The 16,395-nt window shown below is 58.6% G+C and overlaps 1 protein-coding gene across 1 annotated transcript in view; it reads right to left on the minus strand.

Moving 5' to 3' along the window:
• Window positions 1-13,598, minus strand: part of NOL4L (nucleolar protein 4 like) — a 59,534-nt gene extending 45,936 nt beyond the window's left edge. Inside the window, exon 1 of the mRNA XM_040080057.1 lies at window positions 13,290-13,598. Coding sequence (XP_039935991.1) covers window positions 13,290-13,598 — 309 coding nt within the window. The remainder of the gene's footprint in view (window positions 1-13,289) is intronic.
• Window positions 13,599-16,395: the final 2,797 nt, after the last annotated feature.

The following is a 16,395-nucleotide window of genomic DNA, read 5'->3' on the forward strand; positions in this document are numbered from 1 at the left end:
TGGGTGTGAAAACTGCCATAATGGGAGATTTTCACAAACTGCAGCAATGACAAGCTCGCCCTGTTTTCTGTGGGGCAGCAGATCCACGGCCAGCAGCTGCCACCTCATCCAGCCCACGCTGCCCCGCAGTGACCTCCACCCCAAGCCCCGGTGAGCTGCCACCACCCCAGCAAAACCAGACTCCCACCCCAGGCAGCTCCAGGGAGGCCAAGGGATGACAGCAGGCTTCACACACAGGACTTCTCAACCCTGCAAGCCCTTCCCCAACTGGGACTTGGGTTTGGGAGAATCTGGGAGCATTTAACCTGAGCTCTCCAAAGCCTGCACACTCCCAGCTCCTCTGCTCTTCAGACTGGGATAGACACTGCCAGAGGAACTGGAAACTGGCCGTTCTGGGCTCAGCAGCGTGGAGTGTCTTGGCTCTGCCCTTGCACTGGCTGGCAGGGCAGTATCTGCCTTCTCCAGTGGGACTGGCAGTTCTCCTGGGGCCCAGGAAGCTACCCCGCTTCATGGCTCTGTAGGGAAGCATCCCTTTTCCAAGGCTGGAGGGCCATCAGACTGGGACTGCTGGAGGAGGAGTGGGATGGGAGGGAGTGCCGACTGCTTCCCCATCTGCTGTGCTCAACAGCAGATAAAACACTGCCCTGGCCCTCGCGCCAGGGGCTGATACCAGCCGAATTCAGCTTCCTGTGAGTCAAAAGCCGCTTCCTGCCAGCAGAGCCCTGCCTGATAATGGCTGTGTTCTGCTCTCTGCCCGGGAGCAGACCCCCTGCCCTCGCCTCTCCTTGCACTTCCCACATGAAAGCGTTCCCTTCTGTATCTCCCAACCACAGCATCTCCCCGCCCCAGTACAGAGTCACACGTTAAACTAATTTCCTGCTGCTGGCTGGAAGGGCCACTGTCACCCTCGTCCCTGGGACAGCCGAGCTGGATGTTTGGGGCCGGCCGTATCGAGCCGTCCCTCAAGGTCACCTCCCTTGTACACAGAGACAGGCCACGTCGCTCGCTGTGCCTGTGCTCCAGCTGCTGCTGCTGCGGGACACAGCCACTGTCCCCAGCCAGGTCTGGATCAGAGTTCTCCTGTCCCACGCTGGAGTCACCCCACGGCATCACCGTGGCCTCCCCAGCCTACACCAGCAGCGGTGCCATTCCTGTGGCACTCACCCATCCCTCGCCCTTTCTTTCCAGCCCTGGGTGGTTCCTTCTGCTGCACAAAGGAGGATCCCTTTTTTGAGATGAGCAAAAGCGGGGTTTGGGTTTTATCTGAGCACTTTGCTACTCTTTCCTTTTTGAAGTGCCTTTCTAATTTTCTACAAGGCGTATTTTGTTCTAAGGGAATTTTTAGTCTTCTGACAAAAATGCTTGGCTGGACCAGGGAGTGGATGTGCACAGGATAAAGCAGTTGGGACCTACTGGGATCAGAAACTGTGACATACAGGATGGGATGTAATCCTGCCATGACACCAGAGACTTCCCATCAAGTGCCCCAGAGATCACAGGAACATGGAATGGTTTGGATTAGAAGGGACCTTGAAAAACATCTAGTTCCAATCCCTCTGCCATGGGCAGGGACACCTTCCTCTAGACCAGATTTCTCCAAGCCACATCCAACCTGGCCTTGAACATTTCCAGAGAAGGGGCAGCCACAGCTTCTCTGGGCAGCCTGTGCCAGTATCCTGCCACCCTCACAGGGAAGAATTTCCTCTGAACACCACGATTCCTCAAGCTCATCCCCCTGGGCAGCCCATGGCCTTCCAGTGTCCACCTGTGCCAGTGCTGTGGCCACCACCAGCCCACAGCCCACCTCTGCATCTACTCCTCCTGCACAGGCTTCAGCACCAAAACGGACGTTTTATTTCAATATGGACTCTTACAACTTTTGATCAAGAAACTGTTCTTGGTACTTCTCATCTCTGGGAAGTCAGCCCTTGATTGGCTTCTATATTTAGACTTCTCCAGGGCTTTAGGAAGTTCACTCCTCATGGTATTTAGGTGTAGGATGAAAGCAGCTTTTGCGGGGGATATGTTAAACCACAGCAGGCTCCCTCTGCTAATGCTGTGAGGAGAAAGAGGAGCTAGATTCCTCGAACTTCCCTCTTCCTCTTGCCCCTCATGCCACGGGCACAGTACATGCCTTAGAAATAGGCACCAGGGAGACACTGGGCTGAAAACAGTATCAGCTGTATTGCTCATAATAAAAGAACCCACGAGAAGATGATGGGAAATGCTCTGACTGACAGATTTTGCTCTTTTTTTCTCCTGGAAATACTTTGCTAGGAAATTTTTCTGATCATTTCTGGTTGAAAAATGGGAGAAAAGCAGTTGCTAAAATGCTGATGGTACTTCCCTGTGCTGAGCATTTTGTGTTGTGTCTTGTTGCACCAAGCAAACATGAAGCCCCATCCTGCACTTAGAGCTCCAGCTCCACTCACTGCAGTGAAAACAGCCCCAGCCCTCCTGAGCAACTGAGCATCCCTCTGGCCCAAGAGGGCTCATTTCTCCTGGGGAAACTGAGGCACGAGAAGAAACAATTTTCCCAACACTCTGCACTGACTCAGGCTGAGACTGGGGGCATTCACATTGTTCCTCTACCCAGAACTGTACACAATACTTTCTTTTTTTTTTCCCCCCCCAAAGTAAATACTTCCTCATGAGGGGAGCTGGGTGCTTTATTTTTAGCTGGCAAACACAGCTGAGGTGTGTGTCTTTCACAGGGCACAGACACCTCTTCAGAGCGAGCCGCTCTTTCAGCCACGGGGATGGGTCCGGGCCTTTGCTCTGACCTCGGCTTATTCCTCTCCTGGCTCCCAGGCCTGGGGATGAAAACAGAGCAGCCTGGGAGGGGAGAGCCTGGAAATGGCAGCCCTGCCTCCAGCTGTGGAGAGGGCCCAGGTGCAGGGTGCCAGGGGGAAGTTGGCGTGCTCAGGGTCTGGTGGCCGGCTGGGGATGGGGCTGCCATCCATCCCAGGGCTGCCACCCATCCCAGCTCTGCCTGAAGGCCAGAGGAGAAGCCCAGCAGGAAGAGATTCTTGCTCAGATGCCTGCTTAGAGGCTCTCTGGATGCCTGCTCTGCCCGGGAGGCAGAGGACATTTTGCACGGCGCAAGAGAGCAGAGCTGCCTCCCTGCCAGCACCAGGCTGTGTGCCGGCGGGGAAGCTGCAGGAGTAGCTGGATCTGGCAGGCAGAGGCAAACGCAGTGCCCCCCAATAAATGTGACCCTGCACCTGCTGGATGGGAGCGAGGGGGAGCTGGCTCTTTCAGGGATAACAAAATACTGGGTGCCACGGGGCAGCCCCAGCTGCTGTTGGAGCACTGTTTCACTTGGGTCTGGTGAGAAAGGCTCCTGCAGCCTCGTGAGTGGAGCACCTGACTGACCTTCCTGGGAAATTGCTCCCTGGGGCTGCGGACTTCCCACCCCCTGTCAGCTGCCGAGCATCACCCCCTCCTCTCCGAGGTACGCGGGACCTGTGCGGGAGAAGTGCCACGCTGTGGGTGCCACGGGGGAAGGGATCACGAGCGTTATTATCTGGGGATTATTACAATGTTGCAGTATTTCTCAGTGTTTTGAAATAGGCAGGGTTTGCACAGAGGATCCGTGGATGCTCCACAGTCGCTGCGAGTGCTCAAGGTCAGGTTGGAGCAACCTGGTCTAGTGGAAGGTGTCCCTGCCTGTGGCAGGAGGTTGGAACAAGATGATCTTTAAGGTCCATCCCCATGCAAACCCTTCTAGGATTCTATGATTCTAAAATGTGAGTTTGGAGGGTTTTTTTTAAATGTAGCTGCAAAGGGTGGGCAGTGATTTCTTAATGTTCTTTGGATCTTGGTCTAGGTGATTTGGGGGAGAATGCTATCAGAATGGAAAAAAAGAAGGGGGGGGGAAATGGTGGTAAACTGCATTTACAATCAGAAGCGTTTTTATATTCCATAGCGTCCTGAAAAAAAAAATATATATATATATACACAACTAGTAATCTAAAGAATACTGATAACATGTAGCTGTAACAGAAACTCAGAACTTGTCTAGAGGCGGCTCTTCCTTGAAGTAACTTATCACTGTGAGCGATCTCCCCAGCACCAAGCACTAATCCAATAAAAAACACGACCAAAGCAAAATCCTTTGAGTGAGAGGGGAGCCAAGGCACTGTAACAAGTGATGAGATGACCTGTCACAGCAAGGTGACCCCTCTATGCCTAGGAATAGACCCAGCAGTGTGAGGGCAGCCAGGTGACATCATCACACCTACAGTGAGATTGTGGTGATGTCAAAATGAAACTGAGGAGGAGGAGATACAGAGCAGCAGCAGTCCAGCTCGTCATTGGTAAGAAAAAATATGTAAAATCAGTTACAAATGATGCTACAGTGAATCAAGGTCAGGCAGGGCTGAGAGGCTGAGCCCTGGATGTGTGGCATCCCTGTGCCAGCTCCCTGTGCCCTGGCAGTTCCCGGTATGTGGGCCACTGTCGGAGACTCCCACAGGAACAGCGTGATGTGCCTCTAGGGAAATGCTGACAGCTCAGCGGATGTTGGAGAGGGATAAAAGGCCTGCATGCCCTGCCCTTCCAAACCAGCCTCCTCTCCAGGTCAGGGCACGGCAGGGATTGAGCTGCACCACACCAGTGCCTTCAGCACAGCCCGGCTCTGACGGCGGAGCCTGGGAGCACCGACTGCCACAGCCAAGCACCACCACGTCTGCTCCCCGTGAGCCCACGCCGGGTCCAAGAAATAGGGACATGATGAGACCATGAGGGTCACGCTGGACTCCGTCACACCCTTTCCCAACGTGGGAACCCAGGAAAAGGTTTGTCCACTGCCATCAGTGAGAGCAAGTACATGGATTTATCCTGGCCTCACCCGGATTTATCCTGGGCTCTGGCTCTGCAAGGCTGAAGGGTCCTGTACAGGGAGTGAGGGCAGGGGCCACAGTCCAGGGTTCCAACACCACAGGGGACACACAACGATGGAACTCTGTTTGTTCTCCCCTTGCATTCAGGTAAACCCCCTCTGTATTCTGATTCGTATCTATCATAACCACTCTAGGTGAACCCCAACACTTCAAAAGCCCAACTCAGACTTGTAGATAAGCCCGGGAATGATTCCCCACGAAACTGAGATGACCAAGTGGAATTTTTTTGAGCTCTTAACTGAGACTACGTGTTGGGGGAGCAGAAGTCAAGCATGGTCTTAGACATTCTGTTGTGGTAATCCATCTGCAGAGATCCCTCTCCCAGGTGTGACATTTCATCCCATCACAGCTGGTCTCTGTGCCACATCACTGCGGGCTGGACACATGGGGCACATGCAGTGGCCTCACATCTGGCTCTCCCTTGTCTTTTGTGAGTCTGTGTCCCCAAACAGGGATGTTTTTGGGAGCAGAGGAAAGGGGGGGCAAAGCAAGCGGGGCAGGGAAGGCGGAGAGTTAATACAACCTGCCCTCTGTGTGAGGAATAAATTGGCAGCTGACAGGTTATAATCTGTGCAAGCAGGATCTTCACGGGAGAGGTGAAGGCTCCATTGGGGGCCAATTGGATGGTTAATTAGGAGGACAAAGCAGAGGATTCGTGAAAATGTTTATGAAACAGCGCTTGGCAAGAGAGCCCCTGAGAAACGCACACCAGAGAGGAGCTGCTTTGGGCTGGGAGAGGAAACACGAGGGTGAAACAGCAGAATGAGCACTGAGAGGGAAAACAGCCATGCAAATGTCTGCGAGAGGACGGGGATTCCCAAGTGCCCTGCGGAGGAGTTCAGGGGAGGACCCGAGGACACCTAATTTTTCTAGAAATACACGGGCTGCGCGCTCCCTCTCCCTCCTCCCTTTGCCGTCCCCACCCTGGTGCGGTGGGGAGCAGGCTCCGGGTGCCGGCAGGCACCGCTGCCGCAGCCAATTGGAGCCCGCTGGCCGGGCAGAGAAGGGCACGAGGAAAGCAATTAAACCGGAGCTTTGATTGGGCTCACAGATGACTGCTTGTGCTAGAAATGCCTGAGCTTCTTTAAGCGCCTCGGCGGTGGCTGGAGCCGGCCTGATCCCCCATCCCCTCCTCGGCGCGTCGCTGCTGCGGCAGCGGGAGCGTGACTGATGCTCTCTGTCCCACACACGGCTCCGAGAGCTCAGAGGTAGGAACCAGTTGCTAAGAGACAGGACTGTACTTTCCAGCCCACATCCAGACCTTTGTCACCAGCTCAAGGGCTTTCTGCCGGCTCCAAACGCGCGGCGCAGGTGAGCGCGAGCAGGCAGGCCTCCTCCCAGCTCTGGAGACACGCGAGCCTTCGGACTGAGGATGGAAATGACAAACCCTAAAGCATCCCCAAGGGACCAGCTTCCCTGGACCGGCCGCCTGTCCCAGTGCTGTGAGACTGCAAACTGGAACATCCTGCGGCACCTGGGAGCCAGCGTGGGCGGCGCCTGCAGCACCGACACCCAGAAGGTTTTGGATGTCACCACAGTGTGGATGAGGGGATGACTCGGTGTTTGCTTTGGGATGCCTTCTCCAAATGCAAGCCAAGAGAGGAGTCCCAAACTTTTGTGTCCTCTCTGGGGGGGATTCCTGGTGAGTTTGGAGTCTTAGCCCAAAGACTCCCATAAAAGCAACCCACTACCAACTGGAAAGCCTGAGCTTGAGCCACAGAGACTGAGCGACCCCATCACTTCCAGAGCACTCCGTCCCTCTTGGTGAGGAGCAAATCCTTCAGAGCCTTTGCCCGTCTGTTGGAAGGGAAATACATCCTCTGGGGCTGCCAAGCCAAAGCAGAGCAAGGACAGAGAGAAACCACTCACACAGCATTGTCTTTCTGGCTGTCACTCCGTGAAGGGCCCTGCAGCGTGCCAGGGAGACACATCCAGCCTCCACGCCACTTCCAGAGGCTGCTGCCTCAACCTCAGACATGGACACTGTTACCCAAACCCCGGCTCTGCTCTCTGCTCTCACACACAGCACAGTCTGTCTGCAGTTATTTCTCCTCAAACAAATTGCTATTTTTTGGCACCAGCCATAAATGTGGAAGTCAGTAGCTTTCCAACAAAGACAATGATTTTGGCCAACAGGTACCTGCCCTCGCTACAATCAGCTAATTAAACCAGACACTGAAGCTCAGGGGTGGCTCTGGCCCATTCTCAATGTGATTCTTTAGAGGTGAGCACAGCTGATATGGGATCTGGGAAAGCTAATTAATAATTTGCACTAAAGAAAGAGATATTAATATGCATCCCCCTGTCATGGCAATGCCAGAGCATCCATGCTGGCCAGGCCAGGTGGATGGACACTCCACCAACGCTCCTCCACACCCCCGGGCTTTCCCTGCCATTTGCTTGTCCACAGTGTAAATTCACAGACTGCTCATCTCAAACCAAACATCATGATAAAACTAAAACTGCACAAGTTGTATCAGAAGGAGATTATTGCTGAGAATGGTCCTGAGAAAGCTCCCACTGACAGGACTGTGGCTGCCTCTCTGGGCTCTGCTGCAGACTTTAGTCAGTGACTGGATTCCCCCTTCTGCCCGTGGTCAGAGCAAGCAATGCCCCACGAGGAGAGCTGAGAACCGTGTACCGTCCTTAGACCTGGGGTTCTTTCCTTTTCAGCCTCATTGACCAAGACCTGGCAGAGCTGTGCTTTGGTTGGTGGCTTTTGGACCTTCTTCAGAGTGACACCCTTTGAGAATTACAAATATGAAAACAAATGTAGATGAAAGAGATAAATGTTAGCCAAAAAACACTTTTCCTCTTGGATCAGCAATGCCATGCCTGCTTCTGGAGTCGTGTAGGATGTGCTGTGTAGATGGCAGAGTTATTTTTTCAGAAACTGTTTGGTCAGACATGTATTGGGAACTGGAACCTTTGCTGATGGAGCTCCAGGTCTCACAAGTGCTGGTGACTGAAGCCAGCACCCAGGGATGAGGCTGGCTGGGATGGTGGGATCTCTGGGGCTGGGACATGGTACTAACAACCGCAGTGGGACTGCCTTTAATCAGGCTTGTAGGCTTGGTAGAAATAAAGCAAGGGCTGAATGAGACGTTGGCTTCCCCTTTATCCTTAGAAGTGGCTTCAGCGGGCTGCCCTGAAAGGTGAGAGCGAGCAGGGAGTGGGCTTTGCTGCCAGATCTCCTGCTCCCAGCTGTGAGGAACTTCATTCTGCCAGTCTGTGTAACTGCAGATCATCATAGCTCTTTAAATTCACCTTGCAAAGGCTTTAGCTACTGCCTGGTGAGCCTAAGCCAGCTCTTGGGCCCAGGGGATTGGGTGTCACTTCTCTCTCTCTGACTCCTACCACAAGCAGCTTCAGATGTAAAATCTGTGACTGATACTGTGCAAACTTGGAGCTGAATCTGGAGGGGATGCTAATGTGGGAGATTTTCTTTAGATGGTGCTGAATGGGACCACGCACCCAGGCCAGGATGGTTCCAGTCTCCTAAGGGCACATTTAAATGTAAATATGCCATCGGTTCCACTCCTTGGAAAAGCTGGTGCTGCCCCGTGTGCTCAGGGTGGGATCTCTCCACAGGTGAAAGCTCTGCATGCTCTAAGTAAGGCTGGTGCAATGGGAGTAATAGACAATTTCTCAGATAATACCCTCAGGCCCATCTGCCTTGTCTAAGGCTCTTCTGAATGGTCTTGATTTATTTTTTTTATCACTTGAAGTCCCCAGAAAGTCTGAGTGGTTATTCACGCCATGAAAACCTTCTGTTGACTGATGTTCTTAGAGGTTATAGATGTGCAGCTTTTTGGGGCACTGAATATGGGCATTGAAGGGTACTTGTATCAGGAAAAATGTAGCCTCTATTAGCTGCTGGAGCAGCATCTTTCTGACATGCCCGGCTCCTCAGCTCCGGCATTCTGCCACTGTGCTGTGCTGTCCCACGGCCTGGCACCGCAGCTTTCAGAGCACAACGCTCCCTGTCTCGGGAGCTAAAACGAATTTAAGGATAGGCTGTGCTGTGAGATTTATCCGCTGTCCCGTGGGAGAGTTTTCCTGCTGTTCACGAAAGCCTCCATCCATCTTGCATTTGGGATTCACCAATTACATTTCCAGTGCTCCCCCCAAGCCCAGCATCGCTCCTCAGGTGAGTTTTGCCAGGCACGATCGTGAAATCCTTTTGAACATCTGGTTCCAGGGGAGCCGGCACAGGTGAGCCGTACCTGCACAACAGCAGCAACCCACTCGAGCGATGCCCTCATCCCGTCAGCGGTGCCTACAGAGCCCCGGAGCCTCACGGCAGCGCTGCGGGGGACGGGGAGAGAGCAGCAAAGCAGAACCAAACGTGGGCAGTGCTGCAGAGCCTGCCTGGTCCCCACGGCTCCGCGCAGCCCCCGAAGGGCCGGGCTGACGCCAGGCTTCCCCTGCTCATCCCGCAGCCCCCCCCCGGCCGGCATCACGGCCTGCCAGCACGGATCTGTCCTGGCCGCCACGCCGGAGTTGTGACAAGCTCCCACCACACACGGCCAAGTACGGCATCGATTTAGAGAGCAGCTAACGCCCGAGCCGAAGTCTGAGGAGAACCCTCCCCTGCACACCCGCTGCTCCGGCCACAGCCATCTGCTCCGCCGGTTGTCACCCAGCGCTGTCCATTTCCCTGCACCGTGGCTCCATCTCGCTCCACGTTTGTCTGGGAAAGGCTGCCTAAATGATGCTAAATGCTTCGGACAAGAGGGACATGAGATTATAATGAACTGCATCTTAGCACCTTGTCACGGACAAATTCTCCCACAGTTCTTAGGAAAGCTGGGGAGAAGGATGAGTGCTGCCCATCCAGCCCAGAATGAGGGGATTCACACCTTAGAGTGTGTCAGCCATAGGAAAGACGGGCAGATGCCAGCACTTTGGGCTGTATCCATTGTCTGTGCTGCACCAGCACACAAAGATACCCTCCTCCTCCTCCTCCTCATTACAGCCTAAATGTATTTTTTTTCCAACACCCTGACCTAAAGGATGCACAGTCCAGCCCGTGTGCGAATAGGGCTGTCAGGCAACAATGTCCTACACCACTAAACTGCCTGTGTTTATCTGCGCAGGGCTTCTTTAATTGTATGTGTTAAATGTCCAGCATCTTTGGGACGTTCATCTGGGAAAAAGAAATGTGAACAGTCTCTGTGCCAGACATCCGTCCGCACTGCTGTTCCTATTCCCAGTGCATTCTTTGAGAAGACCACCATCTGCTCTGACCACCACCTAAGGCAGATGCCCCCTTCTCAGCGCACAGTCCCCGCTCTCAAGCCACCCAAATCTGATTAGGCCTGTTCTGATGAGAGGCCTGGAGGAGGGCAAGGGAAAGTTACTCAGGAGAGAAAATAATAACCACATGTTAATTAATTTTTCACTACAGATGCGCAGAAAATACACAAACCAGCTCAGGGTGCATAAGCCAAAAGGAACAGCTCTACTGGCTTGCTGGAGGGGGGGGGACCGGGGGGGGGTGTGATTATTTTGGGGGTTTGGGATTATCATTATTATTATTTTCCAAAGGAGGAGTGGCTCCAGCCCTGTCAGGGAAAGGAAATCTTATCCCCACTGCTGCCCTCTACGCGCTCTTTACCACCTCTTTTCCAGCTCTCCCTCCGGGTCCCTCGGATTTCCTGTGGCGTCCTGCAGTGGGAGCAGAGCGGGACGCACCCCCGCCACCCCCTCACTGCACCGGGGCGGGGGCTCCGCCTGTCCCTGCAGCAGGGGACATCCCCAGAACGGTGCTCTCCCGGCAGATGTGCTCAGGGAAGGGCGAGCGGACAGGACGAGCGGGATCAGATTGCTGAGGAGCACAGCCAGGGGAAAGCGACCAAAACACCGCTCCAGAAGTATTTGGGAAAAGCAGCTGAACAGACATTAAACCAGAATCCAGGCGTTAACTGTCCAGCAAAAGCCTCGTATCAGCTTCATAAATTATTTGACCGTGTGCCTGAGAGCAAGGAAATACACCCCAAACCCAGCCCAAATCACCAAGGATGCAGAGAGCACTGAATTACAAGGAGCCAAAGAAAATCCCAGACAAGTTATCCCTAAATTTGAGAACCACTTCAGGCAAAACCAAACTCCCAACTGCACCCATCTGAAATGGTCCATGGGATTCCTGGCAGAGAGGGGCACAGTGGGGCCAGCGAGGCCAGGACCAAAGGAGCAGCAGGCAACAACTCCTACAAATCCTACTCTGGAAGGTTTTGGGGACTGTGATGACCGGTCTCCCTTTGCAGTGGCTCTGCAAACTGCTCCCAGTCCCAGCATCTGGCAGGCATCTTGGCACTGGGAAATAAGCCGTATTGCCCCCTGGAAAATTCGGTTGTCCCCTAGGATGTATCTGCTTGCGTTTGCTGGTTTAGGGGAGCCTGGGTGTAACGCCTGTCTGTAGCCTGCAGGGACTCTGCCAGGGAAGATGCGGGGGCCTAGGCATGCTCCTCGCTGAAACTTCATCTGTGCAGAGGCCCTTTGGGAATATGCGGGCTTGTGCCGGCCTGGTTGAGCCGCTGACCCTCGGGACTCCCTCCCGGACAAAGGGGAGGGGGTGTCTAGCGAGCAGCGGGGTCGAGGGAGTCTGGCTCGGCCTCTCTGGGGTACCATGACTCTGCAGCATTTGGAAGATCTGGGATAGAGTCGCTGACTGGATGGAGAGGACCCGGGAGGGAGTGCTGGATCTTTGGAAGGGGGTACAGCTCCTAATCCGCCCTCCTCAGGGGCTCCTGGCACAGGGGGATCGATAGAGGAGGGCTGCTAAGAGGTCTTAAAAAAAAAAAAAAAAAAAAAAAAAATCGCAAAGAATTTTTTTGGGGCATGGCATGGGGGAGGGGGGCAGAGAGGGGAGAAAGAAAGGAGCCTCTGAGCACCACGAAGGGAGAGGGAGAAATAATGACCCTTCCCCCTCCCCCCAATAATCAGGCGGACCAGATGGGAGGTAAATAGTGCGTTTAGAAGCATTTGCCACAGATGGGCTGCCCTCAATGGAAGCATCCTCCAGCCACATCAATGCTGGAGTCTGTGTGCACAGAAAACACTGCACCCTTCAGAGCAGCGGCAGCAGCAGCAGCAGCAGCGGGAGAGGCGGGGAGGGACGGGGAAAAAAAAAAAAAAAAAAAAAAATCCCTGCCAGAGCCCTCCGGTGCCCGCGGTCCCGGCGGGGCGGAGAGGGGCGCGGGGGATGGCGGGGGGCGCGGGGCCGGGGCCGGAGCAGCCCCGCCGGGCGCTCCCTGCGCGGAGCCGGGGCCGCCAAAGTTGCGCGTTTTTCCCCGCGCCGGGGAGCGGGACACGCTCGGGACGGGAACAATGGGGCGGCGGGGCAGCCCCGGGCGGCGGCGGGAGGAGGGAGGGAGGCGGCGGCCGGTGCCCCGCTCCCCGGCCCGGCCGGGCGCCGAACAATGAGGCTCCGGCGGGGGAGTTCCCGGGACAGCGGCCCGCGAGCGGGCGGGGGGGGGCGGCTGCCCTAATCCGGGCTCTGCCGCTGCCCGCACCCCCCGGGGCACCGGCTGCGGCGGCCGCGCCGGGCGGGCAGCGCCGCGGGACGCCGGGGCCGGGCTCAGCGCGGCGGCCGGGCTCGCCCCGCTCCGCTCGGCACCGCTCGCCCCGCTCCTCTCCGCTCCGCTCCTCTCCGCTCCGCTCGGCACGGCGCGGCGGCGGGGCGGGCAGGGCGCGGCGGCGGCGCGGGGGGGGGGGGGGGCGGGGGGTGCCGGCGCCCCCTCCCCGCCGCCCGCTGCCCTTGACTGCAGCCCCGTCCCCGGCCGTGGGGCGGATGGGAAATGCCGGGCGAACGTGATCGGACAGGGCGGGGGGGCGGCGGGGCCCGCACCGGGCGGCGGCGCGGCCCCCCCGCGGGGGCAGGTGCACGGCGGCGGGGCGCGGGGCACCGCCGCTCCCCCCGCCTCCCCCGCGCCGGCAGCGCCCGGGGAAGGCGGCAGCACCGGATGGGACGGGGACGGGGATGGGGATCGCGGGGGGGGGGGGGGCGGGCGGCGGAAGGTGCGAGGCTCCGGGCGGGCGCCTCTCGCCCAATCCGCATCCCGGGCGGGTCGGGCCGGCGGGGGCGCGGCGGCTGCCCCGGGAACGGCGGGGGCTGCGGGAGCGGCCGGGCCCCGCGTCGCGCCCCGCATGGGGCATGCGCGCTCCCGGCGGCCGGCGGGGCTGGGCCGCCCGGTGCTGACGGGACAGGGCCGGCGCGGCGGTGGAGGGGACCGGGGCCCCGGGGGTGCCCGCCCCCCCCCCCGGGCAATTCTCCTCCCCCCCCCCCCTCCTCCCCGCCCGCACCCCCGGGGAGGACAAACAGACACGGACAGGCAGGCAGACAGACAGACACAGAGCCCCCGGGGCACGGAGCGCACTAACCGTTCCCGTTTTCACCGGCACATATACCACCACTTGACCCATCTTCGTCGCCTCCCTGGTGCCGTTTCCCAGGCGGAAGCCCTTGGACCGGACCCAGAACTGGAACTTGCCTTTCTCCCCCCCGCCGGAGCCGCCGCCGGAGCCGGTTCCCCCCTGCAGCACCTCGGCGATGCGCTGGTACTTGCTCCGGGTCACCGTCTTGGTTTTGGCCGAGTCCCCGTAGGTGCGCAGGCACCAGTCCCGGAACTGCCGCCCCAGCTCGCTGTCCCCGGGGCGGCTCCCCCGCAGCAGTAACGGCGGCTTCGGCATCGCCCGACCGGCGGCGGCGGCGGTAACGGCGGCGGTAGCAGCAGCGGCGGCGGCGCCCGGCCCCGCGCCCTGTCCCGGAGCGGGCGGAGGGGCAGCGGCGCTCCCGGGACGGGCTGCGGGGGCGACGGGCGGGATGGAGCGGGGAGCGAGAGGCGCAGGAGGGGTGGCGGCTGCTGTAACGGGGAGGGGGGGGAGCACCGGGGCTCGGACAGCGACCGGAGGGAGGCACCGGCGGCGCCAGCAGCAGCAGCAGCCGCTCCTGTCACAGGATCACAGGCGGCTCCGGCTCGTCCCCCTCCCTCCCTCCCTCCGCCCGCCCGCCCGCCCGCCCGTCCCTGCCTCCTCCGCCCCCCTCCGGCCGCCTCCTCCTCTCAGCGGGATCCCACCTGTTAGAGCGGCCTCGCCGCCACCGACGGGTCGTCCCCCCCCCACTTCAACCCCCGGCCCCGGGGCAGCTACTCCCCCCGCCCCGGCTCCGGTGGGATGCGCTCCCCTGGCTGGGCCGCCTCTTTCCCCCCCCCCCCGCCCTGCTTCCCCGCTCCCCGGCCATACGGCCCCGCACGGCCGGGGAGCGGGATAGCGGAGCGGGGGGGCGAGCGGCCCAGGCGGGCTAGGGGGTGTCGGTGGGCGCGGGTCCCGGTGCCGGTCCCAGACAAAGGGCCGGCGGGGCGCGGGCGCACGTGTGCGGCGGGACGGGCCGGCGGGGGCGGAGGCGGGCACCTGCCGAGCCGCCGCAGAGCCGGGGAGGAGCCGCGGGGGCAGCGGGAGCGGCGGTGGGAAGGTGAAGGGGGGGTGGTCCGCCGCCGGGACCGGGATCGCCCCGCAGCGCCCTCGGTTGACCGGAGCGGCTGCGGCTTGTCCCGCCGGACCGGGAGAGCCGCACCCCGCCCCAAGCCCGGCCCCGGGGCAGCCGCGGTCCTGCCGGCCCCTGGAGCGGGAGACAAAGGCCGGACCCCGGCCCCGATGCCTCGCTCCGCTCCCCCGCCCTCCGCATCCGCTTCGCGCCCCGCAGCCGCGGCTGTCCCGCGGCGGGACCCAGCGCCGCCGCTGCGGGGCCAGCGGGGGGGGTCGGGACACGGTCCCGCTGCTCCGGCCCCGAGGGGGCGGAGGCGAGGGCGGCCACAGCGGGCCCCGGGGGGGGTGAGATGGGGCGGCCCGTCCCGGCCGGCGGCTGCGGCTCGGGCTCTGCCCGGCGCTCGCACGCATGTGCCGAGATGCTGGCGGTGCCACACGTGTGCTCGCGGTCTGTCCGTCGGTGTCACATGTGTGCTCCATGTCCACCCGGCAGTGCCACGCGTGTGCTCCTGGTCTGCCCGTCAATGCCACGTATATGCTCCCGGTCTGTTCGCTGGTCCCACGCATGTGTTGTTTGTCCATCAGTGCCATACGTGTGCTCCTGGTCTGTCCATCAGTGCCACGTGCGTGTTCTGTGCCCACTCGCAATGTCGTGTGTGCGCTCTTCTTCTGTCTGTTGGTGTCATATGTGTTCCCTGTCTGTCCGTCAATGCCGCATACGTGCTCCTGGTCTGTCCATTAGTGCCACGTGTGTGCTCCATGCTCACCCAACGGTGCCACGTTTCTGCCTCTGGTCTGTCTGTTGATGCCATCACACGTTCCCTGTGTGTCCATCACTGCCACACATGTGGTCCCAGTCTGTCCTTGAGTGCCACACATGTGCTCCATCTGTCCACCTGTCCCATACCTGCGCTCCCTGTCCATCAGGGACCTGCGTGCTCCCAGTCTGTCCATCACTGTGTTTTCTGTCTGTCCATCAGTGCCATACCTGTGCCATTGGTGCCACCTATGTGCTCCATGCCCACCTGGCAGTGCCACACACTTGCTCCCTCCCAAGTCAGGGGCAGAGTAGTGGTCCATATGAGGGCTACCTGCATGGCCAGCAGTAGTATGGTTGGCATGAGGATGTAGAAGCAGGAGCCAGGAGACTGTTGGAAGTTGGAAAAGGAATTTGATGCGTCGGGAGGTTCTCTGAGGCCAGTGCTGGAGGTGCTGGGTGTGGCATCAGAGCAGCCAGAGCACAGCTGGCAGCAGTGCCACATGCCAAGGCTGGAGACAGGGGAGGGTGAGGACACTTGATGGCTGAAGGACAATTTTCTTCACTGTCCCTTGCCCTGTGCCAGTCACATGGTGCCCATCCAGAAGATCTTGATGTGAGAATGGAGTGCTGCAGGAGCTGAGCCATGCCTGAGGGTGTATGGTGAAACCAGGGGACATCCATGACTCTGGAGCATTGGCATTGCTTGGTGCAGTGTGCCACGGTAGATCATGTTAACTGTCCTTATCGCACTGAATATGTGGACAACTCTCAAAAAATGCTCAGTGTTACCATCCAGTTTGCTCTGGGCCCAACGCGATGCCATTGGAGAGGGGCTTGGGCAGCTCAGAAGTTCTTTCCCATCGTGAATTTTCACCCCCAGGCACGTTGTGCAGGATGTCTACAGGAACTCGCTGGTGCGCTGCAGTATTTCTATGACCGCTACAAACAGGATGGACATCCTCTGGAGCCTCGGCCAGCCAGGGAAGCATGGCTTTTTCCAGGGATGGCTGTCAGGAGCAGTGAGTGGATGGAAATGGAAGAAGAGATCAGGATGATCTGCAGAATTTGCGTTCAGTGGGCAACTTTCTCACAATGGATTTGTGGATAAAGTCAGGCTCAGCTCTCAGCCTGCTCCAAGCCTTGGACGTACACTCATCCCAAACAAAGCAGTGACTGGCTGAGCTGTTGTTCAGAGCTGGCTGGCACAGGAGAGCCTATGGGGGATCCTATGAGATCCTGGTG

The sequence above is a fragment of the Hirundo rustica genome, chromosome 16 (genome assembly GCF_015227805.2).
Source record: "Hirundo rustica isolate bHirRus1 chromosome 16, bHirRus1.pri.v3, whole genome shotgun sequence".
Classification (NCBI taxonomy): Eukaryota; Metazoa; Chordata; class Aves; order Passeriformes; family Hirundinidae; genus Hirundo; species Hirundo rustica.